The 23,004-nt window shown below is 42.1% G+C and overlaps 1 protein-coding gene across 10 annotated transcripts in view; it reads right to left on the bottom strand.

Moving 5' to 3' along the window:
• Positions 1-2,402: 2,402 nt before the first annotated feature.
• Positions 2,403-23,004, bottom strand: part of KAT6B (lysine acetyltransferase 6B) — an 87,962-nt gene continuing 67,360 nt past the window's right edge. For all 10 annotated transcript variants that reach the window (XM_053388082.1, XM_053388073.1, XM_053388074.1 and 7 more), the window contains 5 exons: positions 16,545-16,776; positions 14,874-15,033; positions 13,149-13,454; positions 10,999-11,299; positions 2,403-6,283 (listed from right to left, as the gene is read on the bottom strand). In XM_053388082.1, coding sequence (XP_053244057.1) covers positions 3,804-6,283; positions 10,999-11,299; positions 13,149-13,454; positions 14,874-15,033; positions 16,545-16,776 — 3,479 coding nt within the window. In that variant the 3' untranslated portion in view covers positions 2,403-3,803. The remainder of the gene's footprint in view (positions 6,284-10,998; positions 11,300-13,148; positions 13,455-14,873; positions 15,034-16,544; positions 16,777-23,004) is intronic.

Here is a 23,004-nt window from a genome sequence, read left to right as displayed (position 1 = left end):
TATGGCCTCAACACAAGAGGGGGAGAAGGGGGAATCCCTAACTTTACAACAAGAGACACCCACCAAAATCAACTTTATTACATTTTGCAATAAGCATTTAAGCATACCAGCAATCCACCCCATTGCCTGTAGGATTTTCTCTTCTTTTTAAAGTCAAAACAAAGTTGCAAAGTGTCAGAGCAAGTGCTATAAAAAAGAAATCTGTCTGATATTTTATTACAAATACATCTCTGCAAGAATTTGAAGTAGCATTTCCAATTAATCACACACACACCCCACAGCAAAATTGTTAAACCCAACGCGAGTGCCAACCCAACTATTCCCCTTCCCCCAGCCACAGCACTCATTTGGAATTTGAAAAAAATCAACAGTGGTTAAAGTTCCCTAACTTAAGAGCTGCCTGTCAAAATGTGTATTGCCTTGAGCTATGGACCTACAACTTCTTCCTGTTGCCACCATCAGTCCAGCCTAGAACTTCCTTCCCTGGTGATTTTTATTTGTACACTCCCATTGATTTTCCCATTCTTTGGTTTGCTCCTTCCCCCACTGGTTACATTAATGTTCAGTTGCGCAGCCCCCCCCCCAACTCTCAGGTTTAGCAAATGGTTGGAACAAGGGAGACGGGGAGAACAAAGGCGCTGCTATCTTGAGACAATTCTCTGGAAGCTGCATAAACCAGCTGTGGCCTACTTGCTTTGTGTATCCTGCCATTACCACAACTAGGCACAGGTCCCACGAAACTGCTGAGCCACAGAGGAAAGGAACACAAAACCATTTCACTTACTTGACACGGCTGCCAGTTCTGTTGGGCTTTTCGAGTCATGTTTAAAATCTTTGTAAGCATCGATTCAATTTTTAACCATCAGGAGACACCACACCGCTCAAGGCTAGTGTGATGGCCTGGGAATCGGATTCAGAGGCTGAACCTGAGGAATCCCAGCCTGCACAGGAGTCCCCGCCTCCAAGGCTGGCTGAGCCGGGGCAGGGGCTTGAATCTGAAGGGCCCTCACCTGTGCCGGATCCTCGGGAGCAGACACCAGCTGAATCTGCTCTGGCTCCGGAGGTGATCGAGGACCCATTGCCTGCAGGTGCTCCACTCTCAGACCCATCAGGGGAAGCTGAGGTTGCCTCTGGGTCCAGTAACCCTCCAGCCTCTCCTGAGCTGCAGAGTTCTCGAAGGAGGAATGCTTGCCTCCAGGCAAGGAGAGGCGAGTCACCTGTGGACCGGGGCTGCCCTATGCCTCAGGGTAGATAAAAGCCAGCCAGCCCAGTCCCAGGTTGCGGGAGCAACATTGTTGGTAACCTGTTCCTGCCGGCACCCTGTCCTGCTCTTCTGCCAGAGTTCCTGACCTCACCCGACTCCTTGCCTTGGACCCCACTTCAGCCTTGACGGATAGCCTCCATACCACACCCTCGACCTCGGACTGGACTCGGACCACACCGCACGGTAACCCCCCGGGACCAGCACAGCTAGCTTGCATTCTGTCACAGCATTGGCTACAAACGAAGTGGACAGGGCATGGTTGAAAGCAGTGTGGAGGTACCAACACCAGGGTTGAGAAGCAGAGAAGAAGCAGAGGAGGGCAGGCCTGGGTTCCATTATCAGCAGAGATACTGTCAGGTCCACAGAGGAACAATACACTTCACCATTAGAAGGGCACGCATAACCTTAACCTGTTGGGACTGCAGTCAATCCGGTGGACTCAAGTAACCATCCCTGTAAACCATCTGGGAAAAGTTCATAGCTGTTATGGAGCAACCTATGATGACGGATGCACTGGCATCTTGACATGCGAGGCTGGTTCCCCATGGATCTGCAGATCAGACTCGGGCCTCCTAGGGTACCATGTTCCAGACTCCTTACCGGACATGTCAGATACACTTAAGAAAGGTGCATTATTTTTTAAATCACTCTTTCCCTTGTAAGGCAATATGCCTGCAAAAGGAGATGAGTATTTCTAGCCGAATGAGGGAATGCATAAATGCAAAGATGCATGAACATTTCCTAACTGATCCAGGAGTGGAATATACAATTGAACCAAATATATGGGGATTTTTTTGGGGGGGGGAGAAGAGGAGGGGGAGACTGAATCCTCCACTTCTCCTTCCCCTCCACTAACACATGATCAGCACAACTGCTGACAATCACTCAAGCTTTCTACTGCAGTCTATGATGTTTAATCAAATATTTTGGTCAATTCAGATTTTAAAACTCTTCACTTTCCTTGCAGTGGGCAACATTAGGCATCGAGAGAGATAGCGACAAAGCAACAGACGGCTTCCAAAAACAAGGATGCTTGCAGGATTCCCCTGTCTTGTGAGCCGCACCCTGCAACCAAGAAGAATTGACAATGTGGCTCATTGGTCTCTACGCACGGCAGACAAGAGCACAAGAGGCTAAAAATGGCTCATCATAATTTATTTTATGTTAAAATGTACAGCTTGTCTTTGCTTTATTTAAGTGACTGGCTAAAAAGGTAACATAAATAGTGTCACTGGGTCTAGTTTTATACATGAATCAAGCCACTTTTTGGCCTTACAGTCACTCTGTACAGGTACAAAGGCTACAAAAAAAGGAAGCCATATAAACAGACACAAATACCTTCTGGTGTTTTTTTTTTATACATGCGCTCTTGAAGCTTCATTTGTTCTATTCACACGCTACTGCTCTATTTACTTTTCTTAAAAAATAACTCCAATATTTTATAAAGATAGAAAAATCTACAGATGGAATGAAAATGTAAAGTTAGAGGCATTTCCATAAAATAGCAACTTTACACCAAATTCACTTTTTTTTTAATCCTGCCAAGTATCTGGACATATATGAAAATGTTTCAAAAACTTGATAAACACTGATATGCTTTAATCAATAAGGTTTGTATTAAAAAAAACAAAACAGTAAGCTGCCTTTTCCCCCTACTCCAGAGGGGATCTGCCACCAGAACAAAAACAGGGCTCACTTTTACATCAAATATTTACCAATCAAGGATGCAATCCATCAGGGCACTCTTCTGTGCCAGACCCATAGAAATTAACCATATTTGTGCAAGAGCACAGCTGACACGCGAGAATTTCCCAGTGGGTTGCACTTAAAATGTTTGACTCAATACTGGAATAACTTTCACAGCTTTTTTAAAACAAGATTTAAAAAATATAATTAACAAAAATATAATTTTTTAAACCCCTTAAACTGGGGTAACCTAATCAAGGAGGGGGGGGGAATCACAAATTAAGAAATGGCTTACTGTTAAGCACAACACTTGTACAGTACTACGAAACGCACTGTCACTAACAAAGACATTAGCGGCATGCGAAAGTGTCACCTTGAGGAACAAAATAGTCCATGAATGCAATGCAAAAAGGCATTTACATGGTGGAGGAGATGGGGAGGGGAAGGACAGAACAGGAGGAAAGCTCACAGTCCAGCACGACATCAGATATACTCCAAAACTATGATCCACATTTCAAATGGGAGCAGGCACATAAAACATGGCTGTGAACCATCAGCTTGTTTCGCGTGTTTGCAGTACAATGACGAAGTTCTTCATCATCACAGAACTTCAGTTACGCAAAAAAAAGAGCAAACAAAGCAAAATTACAAAACAAATAAAACGAGAACACATTTATATAAGGCCTTTCGCTGCATACAGTTTTTTTTTATGGTGTCTACAAATGTTTTTGCATTCACACCAATTGCTGGTTTTGAAATCGTATTCTCCAAAAGGACATATTTTTGTGCCGGTCAAATCCTAGCATGCCAGTTTGGTACACCAACCGTCTCCCCTCCCCGCTCCCCCCAGATCCTACCTACGCATGTAAGAGCTATTCAGAGACTGTTTAGACATGCCGCTATTCATGTAACCATGATGTGCTGGCGGGGTATACATCATGTTGCCGTGGGGGTTAGTCTGCATTGACTGCTGGGCATATGGCTGGCTTCCCATCATTCCCATTTGCATCTGCATTGGGTACTGGGCTGTTTGATTCATATAACCATGGTTTGCATGATAGGCTCCGTTCATCATCGGCTGGGACATACTAAACCCATTCATAGCGTTAAGGGGGTTCATGTTCATGTTTACGGAACTGACATTGTAAGCCGGAGCTGGCATCAAGTTCACACTCATGTTCATGCCACGCTGCATGGTTAAGGTGCGTGCAGGCCCTTGCATGGTCACCGTCTGCGAGGATCGCCCATAAATCTGCGGCTGGTGAGCTGCCGCCGCTGCAGCCGACGGCAAAGCGGCCGACTTAGTCCTAACCGAAACATGGCCCTTGCCAGGCATCTGCGTTTGCAGTCTTTGGGCATGGGACAGGCCAATATTGGATGTGGCCATGTTGCGCTGCAAGAGGGGTGGCGGCAAATTCATGGGAGGCGGAGTGAGGTTAGGGGGCGGGGTCATCGTGGTCTGGACCTGGCCTCCCCCTGGAACTGGATGAGGAGACTGAGAAAGCTGAACGAGTCCTGTGCTACTGAGAGGAGTAGACAAAGAGGCACTATTTGCATAGGAAGTGACAGCAGCTGAGTGGCTGTAAGGCAACGAATGGTCCATAAGTGTGTTGGTTAACTGTTGCAATTTGGCAAGGCTGAAGGTGGCCGACGGTTGTGGGTAATGCCCTGCTGCAAACTCACTCTGACCCATTCTTTCATACAAGCCAAGGTTGGCATTGCCAGTCTCTGCGATTTCATTTAACTGCATAGGTGGGCTGAAGTTAGCAGCCATGCTGCACTGCGGAAGCTGCTGGTTGCTGCTCGGGGGCCTTTCGACAACGCAGCCTTGAGGCGACTTCACATTGCAAGGAGGGGGAGAGTTGATGCTGGCGTTCTGCATCATGCTACAGCTTCCATTCACGTTAGACATCTGTTGGGTCACCGCACAACTACTCTGAGTCATGTTGCTAGACGTGAGGTTGCTGTACGAACAGCTGTTTTGCGAGTTGTTGTTCCCACATATGCTGTTGCCCATTGTAGAGTCATAGCTGCTTGGGTTTTCATAGTTTTCGGTTGTGCTCTCAATGCTACCCAGGTCGCTAAATCCACTATCGACGACTTGCTGCGAATGGTCGGAAACAGAAGGAACGTCCATCATGGGACTGGTTTCCATGTTCTGCAAAGAGGGCACAGAGATCGCACTTTGATCGGGGCTGATTTGAGCATAACTGGTTTCTAATGGAGGCACATTTGGACTATTAACAGAACGAACTGACTGGCTGGGATGGGACTGGACGGATGAGACAGGGCTACTGTGATCAGACTGCTGGCAGTCATCCAGTGTGGTCATCTGTGGGCTTTGGTCAGTATTGGCGTAAGTCTGCAGGCTTCGACATGCCTCTTGAGTCTCTACACAATCCTGGAATGCATCTTCCTGTTCTGTTGTTTCCTGTGTTAGAGACTTCACTGCCTCCACTGTCTCAGAGTCTATCTCCATGGTTTCAGCATTTGTGTCCTTGAATGCAGAATTCAGTTCATTACGGTCAGTTTGGTTTTTATTTTCTGTATTTTCATTACCCGACTCCGGCACAGGCTCTGGAATAGCAGGAAGCTCTTTGTGCTCGCTGTCACATTCGGCTGCAAGGTCAACGCCACAGTCCATTAAGTCTTCCTGGTTTGATTTACCACTCTGTTCACTTGAGTCTAAAAAAGGCTCCTGATTCCCAAGTACATCTTTGAGAGCTTCTGCTGGTACTTCCTCCTGAGTTTCCACTTCCGTTGGACCCATGTGACTCTCATCCTCATCATCAGCATCATGATCCTCATTGCGAGATTGTTCCTCCTCCTCCTCTTCTTCTTCCTCCTCCTCTTGCTCTTCTAAATGCTCAGGCTCATCTTTATCCATTTCCGTTTCCTCTTGCAGGTCTTTATCTTGATTATCCACACTTTCCACTTCTTCTACTATGTTGTTTTCTTCTACTTCTGCTAAATCGTTTTCTGCTTGTTCTGTCTTGGGTAGCTCCAGATACTCAGATACCGCATCTCTCACTTCGTCCTCTTGTGGAAGAATGGTTTCAGTGTTCTTAACCTCCTCCGTAACAGCAGACGCCTGGCATGCGTTGTTTTCAGCTATCTCTTTCAATTCCTCTCCCAAGGCCTGATAGTCAGGCTCCATAGGAGTCTCAGGTGGAGTGTACAAATTAAGTTTAAAACCTGGTTTTCTCTCTTTGTTTTGTCTCCATTTGGATGGACATTGCTTCACGCCTTTAGGCCATCCTTGTTTACACAGCACAGGTTCAGGATTGTCTTTATCATCATCTTCCAGGACGGCTACATCCTCTTCTGCATTAGCTATGGGATAAGGAGAAATGGGGACGGGGTGTGTGTGGGGAGAGAGAGAAGACAGTAAGTTTATCACGTTATTCTTAACTGCTTTACAAAACCCTAGTCAAAGAAAATATATACCACTAACCATCTTATTCTAACTATCTCTGACAGCAACATGTTTGCACACCACCCACTTTTGGTTATTATTTAAACAGAAAAGCAGGGCACGAACATTACTATTAGGTTAAAAAAAAAGGTAAACGTTTACCTTTATTACTATTAACTAAACATGGAAATGTATGTTGCTTTTATTGATGCATGCACACACAGGGATAGCTAAGGAACATTTATCCCATTCTAGACTCTTGCACTACAGTCAGTTGATGTAAGTGCACGTTGCTGGTGAAGGGCATATAATTCATTTGCTACTTGTACAAATGCACATTTTATCCACCTCTATCCAATTTTGTTTTTCTTGGTTTTAGAAATTTTACACTGAAACAGATGAAATTTTTAAAAAGGGAAGCTACAATGGAAGAGAGGTTCAGATTACAAAAACAGAGGAGGTATTTTTTAATGTAGGCTTATTGGTCTCATTTATGCAAAGTCACATTTGTTATCCTGTATAGTGATCAAATCCAGCCAAATAATTTTATATTGCAAGGAAGATCACATGAAGATTGCTTTGTGCTGTTTCTCACAGATGTAATAAACTAGGACTATTTTATTTGGCAAGTGTCTGTTTTTCATCACTGAATGCACATTCTTAAGACATTTAAAACACGAATATCATTTATACTTGTAATTGGTCAGATGTATTTCTGACCTACATATCTGGCCAACCAACTCCTTTGAAGTTTATGAAGTACATGTCTGCCCTAATCCTAGTCAAGTTTGAATATTCCTAAACTGCAAGGATAATGAACACCCTCCTTGACATTTGTCTTAAGAAAGCAGTCAGAAATGAAAACATGAGAAGCAGATCTGAATTGCCATCTTCAAATATACTGAAAAACTGCTGTAAAACATCTCTAAGCAGGTAGCTCAATGTATGTATGTATGTATGTATGCATGTCACGCTAGCTCAGCAGAGGAGGAAGAGCGCAGATCTGAGTGTGGCACTGGTGGCCAGCTCCTTCTCCTCCTTTCACAAGGGGGAAGGAGGGAGAAGCAGCATCCTGCTGGTGGAAGCACCAGGAGGAGTCAGAGGATGAGCCGCTGGCCATTGAAGCTGCCTGGCCACCACATTTGGCTCTGCCCCAGCTCCTCCTGACGTCAGGACATTGTGCCATGCACAACACTGTCCCCCCAATCACCCTCACAAGCTGGCACCTCTTTGTGACATAGAGTCACATTCTACTTTTGAGCACAGAATACATGTTGGAAAATGGAAGATAAAGAAACATCAACATTGGATGAATTCCTTGTTTAGAAGCCTGTACCATCCATTGAATGTAATCTATATAAATAAGTTAACTGTTTCTTGAAAGATTTCTACCTCCTGACACATATTTTGTTTCACCAAGTTTGTTCTGTAAAATGAAATCATTTTCTCTGCTTTCCCTCCTAAATATCTTAAGTACCAGAGTTTAACCAAAAATTGAGCAGTAGTTACCTTATTGACCCGAATATAAGCCGCACCTTTAAAATTCGGTAGCTTGGGGGAGGCTTGGGAGTGGCGGGCAGGCTGGGCGCCGTTGCCCCGCGCAGCTTTCCTGGGGGTGGGGGGTGGGAGCCACGCCACTTGGCCGGCAGTGTAACGTTGCGAATATAAGCCGCACTTTTCACAGTTGGAATTTGGGGGGAAAGTGCGGCTTATATTCGGACCAATACGGTAGTTAAGGGGGGGGTTCGCCACACTCAGCTGAAGTGCTTTCTAAATGCCAGCAAATTGTAACAACCATGCAATATAGAACAAACCTCAGCGTCTTCTTATTAGATCCAACATTCAGAGTACAAACTAGACTAGGAATTAAACTGTACAACACCTCAGTTTAAACTTTTCACTTTAATCAATGCTAGCAGTAGACATATTCACATGCACTTTACAAACACAAGGAAGGAGAATGGATCATTTTGAAAAGATTCACAAAGCTGTCTGGTTTTAGGAAAAATCAAATGTTTGTTTCTTAGAAACATCTTTTTTTTAAAAAGATACATCTAAATCACTTGACATTTTAGCATCCAAAGCTAAGCAATGTTATTCAGCTGAAGTCGAACTATGAGCTTTGAACAGGAACCCTTCAACAAATTTGAGTGCAGAAACCTAGGGCTATAGAACTAAATATTGGCACATCCATCACCAAGTCATAGAACCCAAAGATTTCTTCATGTGTGACATTTTTCTCTTTTAAATACAATTTCCCTATGGGGAAAATAATGAACAGCACTGCATTATTAAGTGAGGTGTGGAAGTTTGTTTTGCCATGAGTACAGAGATCAGGCACCAGAGCATGGGATGCCTGCTCGTCATACACGCCCTTGCTTGTTTCTACGCATAGTTTATCTCAATGGAGAAAAACATCCAATATGTTGTAGCCCTAGTAAGTTGGAGCAGCCTCTCTGACTTGGCACCCTCCAGTTGTTCTGGGTGGAAGCTCCCATTGGCCCCAGCCAGCTGTAAACTTAAGCAGCTGGAAGGTATCAGGCATTTGTGCTTATACTGTACAGTGAACAAAACTTTGCCACATTGTAAAAATGTTCTTTATTTTGATTACCTAAACACTGCAATTGAGAGGCAGCACCCCAACATTTGGTACTGCAGTTCAACATGTATTTCTTGAGCAGTTTCCCAATGCCTGGTAAGCAGTTCCTGCTAGCATATATATTCTTTATATAACATTGTCTTATTGTTTCCCATCTGGAGTATTTAATCGAGCTAATTTGGAGCATAATGCAATTCTTTTACCAGTAATTACACTGACTTCTCTAAATATTCTGTCTCAAAACATATGTGCTGCTGGAAAAGTCCACAACATATGCGTGTAAGGACAGAATCTTTGGGAACTTGTTCTTGTTATATGTTGTTTTTTGAGGGTTCGTATTCCATCTATGTATTGTCAATAGCATTCTGCCTCATATATGCTAAAATAGACTTCAAGAAAAAGGACAGCTCTCAAATCTGTAGCTGAAGGCAGAGAGGATAAGCCTGTGGCTTGAAGTAGTAGTAATGTGTTGCTATGGGTAGCCTCTCCCCACAAACTACAGACCGCGTGCTGAAATGGGCTCCTGAAAGGAGAGGCTCATATCCATGATGATCTGCTGGGAACTGAAAAGCTTAATCTATGGCAAGATGATGCTACCTGATTCACCAATCAAGGCATTCACACGTGCAGAGAGAGACAAGCATGTAGAATAAAAGTGAGCCTCTGAATGTTGCTGGACTCCAACTCCCATCAGCCCCAGCCAGTATGGCCTGTAGTCAGGGACGATGGGAGATGGGAGTCCAGTAGACCTGGAGGGACACAGGTTCCCCACTCCAGTTGCAGAAGCAGCCTTGCACATGAGGTCCTCCCTGGTGGGACTACAGGAGCTACTGTAAAGGTCTGGAGTGGAATAGGGGACCAGGGAATGCACTGTATTACACAACCATTGAACTTAGCAATATCCTAGGGACATCTATGCATTGAGAGATCTCTGTGCCTGCATTGCAACCTGCATGATCTTTGGCTGCCTGTACTTGGGGAAGGAGCATCTTCTCTAGGTGACTCCAACTGCCTATGACTACAAGGAACTGGGAAGATACTCTACTGGCTAGGAAACTGCAGTACCAGAGGTCAAGTCATTTGAGCACACACCAGAGACCCTAGAATCAAGAGGAAGACTGCCAGTTACCAACTTGTGGGGGCCCTCTACAGGAAGTCCTTCAGAATGGCTGCATCACATTCCTCCGACTCAACGTAGCCCTCTGCTGATGTTTCTGGCCCATTCAATTCTATGTGAGCCAATTTGCATGCTTGCTGCATCCCAATTACCCAGGTCTTTTACCTGATTCAGAGCAAGCTGCTGGCATGTGGCTGCTGCTCTCTGTGCTAGCTTTGTAGCTTCTGCTCCCCTGCACATTGGTCTCCCTCCTTCCCTGCCAACTAACAGGTCTGGGGAAAGTAAGGGAACGGGCCAAAGGAAGGCCAAAAAGAAAGCAGAAGAAAGCAGCCCATTCCACTGCTGTGCTGAAGAGAGCACTGGAGCAAAAGCACAAGAGATAAGCCTTCCTAGTGAACATTGGGATAACTGGAAGATGATATAAATTATGGTCGGCCAGCCCTACCCAGTGGAGGAGAGAATATTCCAACCTCTCATCCACTGAAGGAAAACTGTTTTATTCTACAGTGGCAGGACCAAGCATTCTTCAATTTGAAAGAAATTTCAAAGGCTTGGTTACAGAATATGAAAAGGAACCTTACAGATTACAATGGCTAAATTGCAGTTTAAGGAAAGCGGAGAAAGAAAATTTAAGAAGCTATCCATCATTTCAATAAAAGCAAGACACAGGACCAAGTGTCACTTGTCAAAAGGGCTTCACAGTTTAAATAAGAAGCTGCAAAGTATATGTTAACAAATGGTACCAAAGCTATCGCAAGTCTGATTCCTTTGAACTGATGTGAAAACAGCCTGTGAAAGACAATTGGAAGCCTCAATCCTATGCATGTTTATTCATAAGCAAGTCCCACTGAATTCATTGGGGTTTGCTTCCAGTTCTATGTATACAGAACTGCAGACAAAATCTATTTTGCACTCACCTCTGCATGGGGTATCATTTTGGTAACAGTGATTGTCTTTCTCCTGCTCCTCCTCTTCCAGCTCATTTTCTTCCTTCTCCTCAGACTGACACTGGAACGCTTCTTGAATCCCAGGTTTAGATTCATCGTCTTCCCCATCTATCTCACAAGTGGGCTCCAGCTGTGTCATGGACTGCTCTTCTTCCAAGTTATCAAAGGGTTCATCCAAAACTTCTGTGGTTTCAGAAATTGTCTCCGTTGTAACACTGCTATTAATCTTTCTGCGTTTACGACCCCTTTTCTTTTTCAAGATGAAAGGTCTCTAAAAATAATGTTAAAAATGTGAAAGTTGGGCAAAGAACCAACATCCTTTCTGCTAAACCAAACAAGTTTTGTGATGTATACTCACGGCAGTCCAGCCTACATGACAGTTCAAATGTCACTGGCTCTGTTCCAGCTAACTCTTCTACATACATTCCTCTTTACAACATTTAAATCTCAATCTCTGTTATTCACTCAAAAACAGCTCTAAAGTGCTTTGGGAGCTGCTGTGAAATGCTAACATCTCCACCAAACACTTTACTGAATAAGAACACCGATACCAGTATATACCACAGTGAAGAACAATGTGGACTAAGGCAACACCACCTGCTGGTGCCAAAACAATACCAGTTGCCTCAATGCGTATTTATAATCTATTTAACTCTAGCTGCACATACAATTTAGATTACACAGAAATGTAACCTGAATATTCACAGTGAAGTTTCTCTAAATACTGTAAATATTGAAAGCCAACTAAAGCTATGTTAAAGACAGTTATTTTTCTATTTCAAAGTTTATAGTTTAGTGGATATTGAATTAATTTAGGATTATAAACTGTTACTGTGTGAGAGCAAGTGACCAAAGGGTAGTTATCTTTGTGTTAATGCCCAATGCAAGAGGTGTGACTATGAACGTTGATGTTTTAGCTAGTAAGAAAAAGAGGGAACATGGCCAAGACTAGAAGGTACTTCTTCAGACAGGGCTAATTTAGGACTGGGGTGAGACACATAAGACACATCCTAATGCTAATACCCAACCTCCTATTTTTGTGCTCCTGAATTCTACTATGCCGTAGAATAGCATACTGAACCTTCAAAAAAACCAAATATATGGTAATTGAATGGCAATAATTACAATTAACACTACAGGCAACCAGCAGAGGGCAATATTTTTATACAGCTCTTGATTTTATTGGTAAAAGTCTAAATAGAATGAAAATTATTAAGACAACATACAGGAAAGGAAGGCATGTAAGACAGAAAGGGAAATGTAAATGCTTCCACCCCCAAAATCAGATCTGAAAGACCTCAGGTGGAGTTCAATGTTACACTATTATGATTGCTTAATTAGTGCAAGCATGCCTGCTTGTCAGATGGAACAATCTCCTCTCCAGCAGCCCTCGTAAATGGATTTAGGGAGTGCTCAGGCTGCATGCAGGAGGGAAGCCCCATTGTGCTAGCAGGACTCCTTGAACTGGCCCCTCTAGTAGAGAAAGGAATTTAGGGCTGATCTGGAGAAATTAATCAGCTCGGCTTCTGTGAAATGGGTTTTCAGAATCAGATTACAGAATAAAAATGTTGGATCAAAAGAATGGTCAGACTACATTTCTGTTTTGTCCTCAACTCAAGCTGTTGGGCGTGCTTTGTCTTCTGTGAAATAGATTATTGCAAAGAGATTTACAGTGGTGCCTCGCAAGACGAAATTAATCCGTTCCGCAAGTCTCTTCGTCTAGCGGTTTTTTCGTCTTGCGAAGCAACCCTATTAGCGGCTTAACGGATTAGCGCTATTAACGGTTTAGCGGCTATTAAAGGCTTAGCGGCTAAAAGGCTATTAGTGGCTTAGAAAAAGGGGGGGGGGAGCGAAAAAAAATCGCAAGACTTGCAAGACGTTTTCGTCTTGCGAAGCAAGCCCATAGGGAAAATCGTCTTGCGAAGCAGCTCAAAAACGGAAAACCCTTTCGTCTAGCGGGTTTTCCGTCTTGCGAGGCATTCGTCTTGCGGGGCACCACTGTAGTTACTTATTTAAAACATATGCGTCCCTATGAAGTCCATGCCGTGCAAAGTCCTGTTAAGAGTCTTTGGACTGTCATTGTAACAGCGGAGTCTACCCCAATTTAAAAAACAACTGACCTTTCTCTTCACAGCAAGCATCTGAGGCTTTGCCAGCCTTGGAGGAGAATTTTGACGATGCCCATCCACATCCTCTTCTTCCTCCTCCTCTTCTTCTTCCTCCTCCTCCTCCTCTTCCTCCCCACTGCTTTCTTTTGGTAGATCAGTGGACTGCCCTCGCTCTGTTAATACTGTTATATTCTCTGGAGGTCGCAGATACTTGTTTTTAGATTGCACTTTTGCAGGCAATTGCCTATTAGCTCTCGTGGAGAACAGCTCTTGCTCTTCCTTTTCCCAGCAGCTTGCTTGTTCCATCAGTCGCTCAGCCTGAGGGGCAGAGAGGTTAAAATAATGGGTCACCGAAACAGTGCTTAGCTGTTATTCTTTTAGTTCAGCTTTTAAAAAAAAGTTACAATAAGTCAACCCTGATTAGTGCTGAAAGCTACCCAAGCAACAGCATCTAGGCCAATTCATCCTAGTGGTTTTTCTAAAACTGGATAATAAATCCCAAAAGGCTGCGTTTCATGGGATATTTAGCACTATTAATGAAGCAACAAATTGATTTTAGTTCTTCTAGCACTACATTACAAGCCCTCTGACATGGATCACTTTGAACAACTTCATAAACACAAAATAATTGATTGACACAATAAGCCTTTGAGCACTGTACCCAACTGGCTCCAGTCCATGAATGTAACAACACTTTAGAAGGGGATAGGGGGCAGAATAAAAACTATTCCATATTGATCTTTCAGGTTTTTCAGGCTTTATACCCACACTCCAAATTCCAAGGTTTACAACTTCTCTCTCTCAAGCATTTTTTCCAAACAAATAGATAGTACCGGAGTCCACTATCTTATACTATTTTACTTCTTGAAATGTGCTATTTTTATAGCTCAGCACCATTTGTGAAACAAGGAACAGAATATTGAGTTTAATTCTGATTATTCCCCTTCCTTTGCTGCTCATATCATGTGTGTCAGAGCCATTCCCCTTCACACCAGATAATATAGTAATGAAAATTCAACACACTTTCTCTCTGTCCTATTGGCTATAATTCTAGGATATAACTTGGCCACTTCATGCCTTGACTACTGCATCCTCCCTCCTTCTGGCCCTTATCGCATTCCAAACTGCTCACCGTTATCCACAACTCTGCTGATAAAATCTTTCGCCACTCTCTTATCCTCATCCTTCTCTTCCTGGCCCTTACTTTTCTACTCTCTTAAAACAAAACTACCCTGCCAATTCTTTGTCCTGTTCCTTCTTGCCTAGAACTCTTTCTTAGAAGATTCACAATGCTAATTCTACATGGTATCATTCCTCTATCACTCTTTACTCAAGACCCACCTCAAAACTCCCTCCTTCCATGAGGTCTTTGGCTTAACCCTTAAGGCCTCCTCCCCAATTGAAATAAAGCCTCATAATGTGCAATGACATTTGCTCGTATTCCTCTCCACAGGTTCATTTCCACTGTCTCTGCCTCACTTCCTCACCGTTGTCTAAATTTAGATCTTAAGCTCCTTGGAGCAAAAACTTGTCATTTCCTTATGCTACTATGTAGCACTATCTAGATCAATGGTGCTATATAAATAAACCCAAGAGCATGCTGTGCCATTGCCCAGCTTGCTGTATGAGCAGCTAGGACATCTCCTATCACTTAATATGCTACACCAGTTGTCTTAGACATATCCACTTAAACGTTTAGGATGTACATTAGAATACTTAGTGTGTGTCCCCTATTACCTCTTTTTCAGCTTCTCTCTCTTCCTCTGAAACTGCTGCATTAGGAACCAAAAGAGGAGTCCACCTCAAGCTTTCTGGATCTACTTCATTCATGCGTGGGTTGGTTTTCAGTTTCTCCATGTGGTTTGAAATCAGTTTCTCCCTTCTAATTACTATAAATCTACAATTTAAACACATCAGATATTAAGAAATATAAAAATGTACACAAAGCAGATGGAAGCGTATGTTTAGTTGTAACAAGTTTCGATTTGGGAGCTTGCTTATTAATTAAATGCATATCCACCTTTCCATGAGATTGTGCTCAAGGCAGCTTATGGAAAAGAAGCCATTTATGCCAGTCTATTACTCCCATTAATAAAACAGCCTGAAGTCCACAGACAATTAAGATAGTCACAGAATCAAACATCATAGCATAACGATGCTAGGAAGACAGAATAAGTCAAAACAGGTTCAACAGGTTACCTAGTATAAACAAGCTTGAGGTTTGGTGAAAGAGCAACAGTCAAATGAGAAGATGGGGGGTGGGAGGATGGATGAATTGGCAAGATCAGTTCATTCTTTATATATCCACAGTGAAAATGGTGGTGCGGAAGGAATGAAAGAAGGAAGGAAGGACGGACAGATGCTTGTTGAACTTTCCAGTAAATCTTTTTTCTTTCTCTAGAAAACAAGTCTCTCCTCGGGAATGAGGGGCATATGTGTGCGTGCTGGGAGATAGGGAAACAACTCGTGGATGTCCTACTCTATTCTGAATTGAAAGACTCTGCATAACTCTTCTCTCAAAGGTTGTTTCCAATGAAGAAGGTCTACCTTGTAATACCTGCTCCATGTAAGGGGGCATGTCCAGATTGGTGCCTGACATATTTACTGCTGGGAGGTAAAGACTCTTTCCCAGAAGACGGTGGCAAGTGCTACCCTCTCACTACGTGGGATCGTTATAGGGCACAGATTCCCAAGAAAGAACAGGCTGTGGAAATATACTCCTGCAGTCACCTGACTACACTGACACTTTTTCGTTTTTGAAAGCCACAATGGCTGAAAGAAACACTATGCTTACGAACAGGTTTTATCTTACCGATACTGTACTCTCTGTTTAGTAGAAATGTAATAATGAATTAAGTATAAATAGATTAATAGAATATTAAAGGAAAAAATAAGGTTAGAATGTGTTAAGATAATTATAGGATAGAAAACAGAGGAAGATGGAAAGGAATTGCTGAAACAATTAACAGAAGTGGAATACGAAAAGGGAGGTGTGAGGAGGTCGTGGAAATAAGTGAATGAAAGATAAGATACTGAAATTGTTTGATGTGTTTTTAAACTGTTTTTGTTTTGTTTTGTTAGTTTAATGTGTTAGTGTTATGTAGTGTCTTTGTATTGTATTGTATTGTTCTTTTTTTGTAGTGTTTAAATTGTTGGAAAAGTAATAAATATTTTTTTTTAAAAAAAAGATACTGTACTCTCTGTCTATGCAGTTCCAATGAAGGAGCCTCTCTGAATCCAGAATGCCCTCAACAGGCACAATTGTGACGGTAAACCCTCATCATATGGGCTTCTCATATGCAAAAGGGAGATCAAAAGCTAGCAAAATGTATAAAACGGAAGCAGGCACCATGGTTGGCAAATGCAATTCAGAAGGTAGCAATTCAAGCAACAATAATGTTTACTGACTTTTCTTCTTTTCTGTCTATCATGCTGTGGTGCTGTAGGGTGGTGGCAATGTCATGGGGACACATTCCCGTTGCTCGGCTCATGCCCTTGATGCTGATCTGTTTCTCATGATGGCAATAGAGATACTCCAAGACGACACTTTTCCAATAGGCTAAGTAGGAGACACGGCCTAGATCAGAGAGTGGCTTTTCAGGAGATCCTGCTTGTCCCTCTCTTCTAGAAAGTAAGTAACCTAGCAGAAGAGGTGGAGGCAAAAATCACAAATATGTCACCAATGCAATCAGCCACAAGTGTTTAGAACCCATCCTTTAAAAAAATAGTCATTCAAAGCAACAGTAAAATGAGTATTCCACAGCAAACAGCAACATAAAATACCATTGCAGAATATTTTCCTCAAGTTTCTCATACCAAAGTACAGTGGAACCTCGGTTTTCGAACGTAATCCATTCCGCAAGACTGTTTGGCTTCTGAAACGTTCGAAAACTGAGATCAATGGGCTGGCTGCAAAGTCAATGGGGGGGGGAATGAAAAACGCGCTTCGAAAGCTGTTCGATTTCCGAGGCATGTTCAAAAACGTAAGCAATTACTTCCGGGTTTTTGATGTTCGGGTTCTGAATTGTTCAGCTTCTGAGATGCTCGAAAGCAGAGGTTCCACTGTACTGATGAGCAAACTCTTCTTGGCTTGCCTCAAAACTCATCTTTTTCCCTCAAGCTTTTTTAAAAAAGCTTATTTAAGAAATGGATGAAGCTCACACATACCCCTTCCTCTGCTACTCCCCATACATGTTCTCAAGCAAAACAGAAGAACACAACCCCTTCACTTTGAGAAAAGGAGAGTAACTGGTCACTGGGACAACTCGCTGAAGATTACACACTGGTCTATTTCTAAACGAACGCTATTGCTTTCAAGCATGCTCAGAAATATTGTTTCCTGCCAGGGAGCATGCGATTTGGTCAGTGGCAGTAAGTTTCTGAATACCAGTTGATGGAATCGGCAGGAAGGGTGAATTCTCTTGTACTCAGCTCCTGCTTGTAAGTTTCCCACAGGTGTCTGATTGGCCACTGTGAAAACAGGGCTGTGGACTAGATGGGTCATTTGTCTAATCCAGTAGGATCATCTTAAATTCTCTTCCTTCCAAATTGAACTGGGAAAGCAGAGGAAACTACAAATCCCACGCTCCCTTCCAAAACATGCCTAGGAAGCCCACATCACCAACAGGCACTCATCTCTCTTTTCAGAGCTAAGTTTTTCCTTGGAAAGTAACAGTTGAACTGGTAGAGAAGGCTGGCTAGCAGTAGAGTGGAACCTCACTTCAAGCCAGATTAAAATTCAATGGGACCTGGACCAAGATAAAAACGGGATGAGACTTTCTGAATTGGAGGAATTTGTATTTTGAACTCTTCCAACTGGAAATTAGCATCATCATTACACAAAATAGATACACAGGAGGATGCCCTGAACATTCACATCTGAATTTTTATTTTTGACCAGATAGAAAAATAATTTTAGGAAGGGAATTCAACACACACACAAAAACCTTTTTGGTTTAATTCACATGAACCCTGAAGCTTGCAAGCAGGGCATCAACAGAGAATCCAAGATAATCCTATTGATCTCTGTGTCCTACATGCTCTTTCTAATGAAATGTAACAAGCAACTCAGAGGTGTTAAAATGTATCCATAGCTACAGCTATTAAAAAACCTGTTTGTTTGTTTACAAAAACATACCTTTACCATCATTTAGTTTCTAAAATCCAAATAAACGATTTTTCAAAACAAGGAAGCAGTAATCACAAGTATTTCTCTGAATGTTAATGTCAATATACCTGTTAAAATCTTCAGAATATGAAGAAGCTTAAGTATAAAAACAGAGCAAAGATAATGACATACACACAACACTAATAGTATACTTATAAAATGAACTCTGCTGTTAGCACTAACACCAGGCAAGTATTTTTTTTCTATGCAACCATGTTGGAGTATCCAATGAAAGAACTAATAAATAATTACAGCTTCCTAGTATTTTAAAGTCTTCATCATGGTGTAGATTAAATCTCTGTACAATTTAGGCATCAAGGTTCTCTTCCCTGTCAACTTCTAATATTGTCACTTGACTTTTTGAACTAGGAACTCTTTCTGTATGTACAACAAACAACAATTCAAGTATATGTGCAAGGTAAAGCTCAGTTTGTGAACCCATATAGACAGACCTCTTCTCCTGACAAATGGATTTTGTTTCAATTTATCAAACAAATCTGATGTTTGAACATGAAGTTTGACATCTCTCAGAATGCTGGCTTGTTACACTCAACATTTACATAGGACTTGAAATGCATTATTGTGCTGTAATTCTTATAAGCCTGTAAGATAAATCAGCATTATTTTCCCCATATTACAGATGTTGGAATGAGGCTGAGATAGTGGGTTGACTAGGGCAACCAAGTGAGACTCAAATCAGAGATTCCCTCCATCACTTTAGCCACCAAGCTACACTAACTTTCAGCAATATGAAAATATCTACTACTGGAGATACAGCATCATACAGACAACTGATGTGTTCTATATACTTATGGGCTCAAGTTCCTGACTTCTAGAGATACAAAAATTCAAAGAGCCAATACTTTCAAGACCTATTATAGTTTTCTAACATGAGCAACAGCTTGCTAACAGGAGCGTTTATTAAAAATGACACACCAAATGGCAAACTGTTCAAGCTGTTTTCTGGGGAGTCCTGGGGTTCCTTGGAACTTTTGGGGTTCTTCAAAGAAACATTATTTTCAGTAAGAAAGCAGGATATGCCCACTGCTCCCAATCTTCCCTTCTAGTGCACAGCTCCAGGAAAGCTGGGAGAGTTTGAGGGCACACCCAATTCACATGAGCCAAACGGTGAGGCCGAAGAGGCTTGGCCAGTGCCCTACTTTATCTGCATGAACTAAAACATGTCTCAGAAGGGGTGTGCTGCAGAAAAGTCAATGTAAAAATTGTTCCCTAGAGGTGTAAAGTTTGAACTTTAGTGCTTAAAGGATATATAACCTGCTTCAAAATAACTATGAAATTCTGTAGACTACAAACTGCTGCCCAAATTTGCACTCTGGCCTGCAGGATTCTTTTGGACAAAATTCACCACCTTCCTACTTTGGGGCTTGGAGAATTACTATGGACCTATAAAGAAAGGTAGGAGTAGTCTTTCCGAAGCTCACAGTACAACAAAGTACCACAACACTTGGTGACTTTCTGCTCTTACAGAGGAAGGCAGCTTCTTCTCTGGCACTTGCAACTTCACAAATGTCAACCTAAGTACGCGGAAAGCAACAACACATTAACTACAAGGCTCAATTTACTTACAGCATACATTAGTTAATTGGTTGTGTGATTTAAGTTACATCCATTAAGTTAAACTTACCAAAAAGATTCCAAATAATTGATCTAAGTTGCAGGTAAATAAAAAACATTGATCTTGGCTGCTCGTGTATTTATCCTGAAGTATCTGAAATAAGTACAACATGTCCCTGTTAAATAGATCACTCCAATGCTGTAATATCCATCTTGTCTAAGCAGTGGATATCCTTAATCCTATAGGACTCCTTGAGAATCTATAGCCTAATTGGAGAATAGCCAAGCCGGCTGTGTTTTAATGAGCACAGTATTATGTCTGCAGCAGACAACTGTTAGATACAATTGCTTGTTACAAGACAAAATGAAGCTGGTGCCTTCTCTTCAAAGGAATATATGGCATTAGACCAAGACTGCCAGGTCTATGTATTTTTAAAGTCTGTAATCAAGCTGTTAGCCAGAGGAACAAACATTTAACAATCTAGCCCGATCACCTATCTTAATTAGAAAGCTCAATCCAGATCACCATGGAATTCCTAGTTTTGTCATACTAATCTAGCATATGTAAAGGAATTTAATCAAACCAATAGATCAATTAAGCTCTGTACTATCAAAGCTGACAGACTGGGGTGGAGAAGGGAGCTGTGGATCTCAATTTCAGCCCTCTGAGATCTCAGACAAAGGCTTCAACCTGTTCTGTCATCCAGAATGCTTCAATAGTGCAAGAGTAAGATCTAGGGCTTCCATGCTCACAAAGCATGCAGTGAACTCCATACCCTCCCATATACTGCATTTCATTTCATTCATCATGTGGATTAGTCAATTAGAAAAGCAGCACTATGGCTAGAATGGAACAAAATGGAAGAAAACTCATTAATGCAACTATTGTGGACAGGTCAATTTACTATCATTAACTTTTTAATCTGCGATAAAATCCTTCTGGAATCTACATAAGCAGATAAACAATGCAGACTTTCTGCAAAATACTAACTTAAAAATGGTATATAACATCCAGTTTATTATACTTCAAAACTAGCTAGATATACCCTGCTCTGGCCCATTTCTATTCCCAGGGCTAAAACTATCAAAATATTTGCATACAGCTGTTAAAATTCCCCACATTTCACACAAAAAAGCCTGTATGGAAAAATCAAGTCTCTGGGGGAAATTGCCTAACAGCCCCCATCAGCAGAAGCCCTGGACAAAGACATCTGTTTGCACAATGGATCTTCCACATGCCCACCCTCCAAAAAAATGGTTCCGGGGGGGGGGAGCTAGGAGAACCCCTCAGAATAACACAGGGATGGGAAAGAGAGGGGGAATCATTCTGGCAAGCTGCAATGTTTGTGGGCCATTAGCACCCATTCAATGGGAAAAGCCTTCCTTTATCCAGCATCTGACACATAAACACAACATAACTCTTGATTTCAGTAAGAAACTATTTCCCAGGATCAACCACTAAGATCCTCATTTATGTTTCCTGCCTTGGAATAGGGGCAGAAGAGCGGTAGATGCACAGGTAGGCATGCAGGGAAAAGGACTGCATATTTTTAACCGTAAAACACAAAAACAGTAGGCTGGTCATTACCTTAAGATTTATAATTGGTAGCAGACAACAGCAATTCCAAAAGCATGGCTTCTTTCTTCTCACGTGACAGTCCAACCAGAATAGATAGAAATCTTTGTTGGTTCTGTAACTGCCGACTATCCGGATGAACCAATTAGCCATGTATCTTTAAGAATGACATTCACAGCCCAGTTGGTTCATCAAGGCAATTGTACACTATTCACAAATATCAGCCACCCATGACTGAAAAGTGATTGGCTGCCCTAATGAAACAACTGGATTCAATGTTGTCTTTAAAAAGCAACACGTTCTTTAAGACCTACATGACAAGGGGTGCCACTGGATCTAAATGTGTTTTGACAACTGCAAAGTTTATATAAAAACTGAAAAAGTTATTTAGAAGGGGTGTATATGAATGTTCAATGTTCATATTGGTGTTTGCAGTTCTTTACATGAAATTGAGACGCCTATACATCAAGCATAAGAAAGTATGTCTCCCATTAGGACAATATTTATGATATCATAAAACAACACATACAACACTCAAGTACAGATCCATGGAAGTGATTTTATTTCTGTGATTTAATGAGCTAAGCCATAGTCTGAACCTGGGCAAATGAGTTGTAAGCCTTGGTTACAGCTCGTGTTTTGTCTGGAAAGAGCTAAAGAGGATCAAACAAATAGAGTGGTGTATTGGTTCCGAATGAAACTTTCATGTTCTTGAGCTTTATTTATATCTATAAACTGCCAACTCCTAAGAAAAGTATTGTGGTGGAGTTACCAAAGACAATAAAATCATAAAATACAGCACCAAATGACCAACAATGAACTGAATCAATTCTCTAAAAATGCTTGATGAAAGCAAAAATGTTTTTAACAGATGACAAAAGATCAGAATTGCTAGTGCTCATCTAGTCTCAATAGGAATAAGCGGTCCAAAATACTGCTGAAAGACTTGACTCAAGCACAAGATAAACATGTGGCTCACACAGGATGGTCAAGAGGGCTTCTTTAGATGCCCACAGTGGTCTGGTATAAGGGACAGGGCAGTCGCTGAGTGAGTCCTGAAAGACCTTCTGTGGCGTTCGTACAGAGCCCCGGTCGTCTCACGGACTATTGACCTGTCCACCACTAATCTGCTGCCACCAACCAGGTCTTCCCCGGTAAATCACTTAGTCTCAGTCAGGTTCTCAAGTTAACAAAGAAGAGTGTAGTTTATTGCAAACACAAATAAACTTGAACTGCATTCAAAACGTTGTTACTCTTTACCTTCTTAGTCTTATTTTATTCTGCCCCTAACTCTTCTACCTCCCCTCACACAAGAACCAACTGCACTAACTGTCTCTCTAGTTCCATCTGTCTGCCAACTGCTTTCCCAACTGCCTTTCCCAACCAACCAACTAAAACCAACCAACCCAAACCTCGGGCTAAGCCCTTTTATAATCAGGTAGGCATTGCCTCTGGCTTTTCTATTGGTCTACCTGTCAACCCTTTCTCTCCCCCTGTACAGACATTGTCAAACGAACGGGCAACCGCCACACCTCCTTTGCAGGCCTTTC

Source organism: Podarcis raffonei, chromosome 5 (assembly GCF_027172205.1).
Source record: "Podarcis raffonei isolate rPodRaf1 chromosome 5, rPodRaf1.pri, whole genome shotgun sequence".
Classification (NCBI taxonomy): Eukaryota; Metazoa; Chordata; class Lepidosauria; order Squamata; family Lacertidae; genus Podarcis; species Podarcis raffonei.
This window is presented reverse-complemented; position numbering and strand designations above follow the sequence as displayed.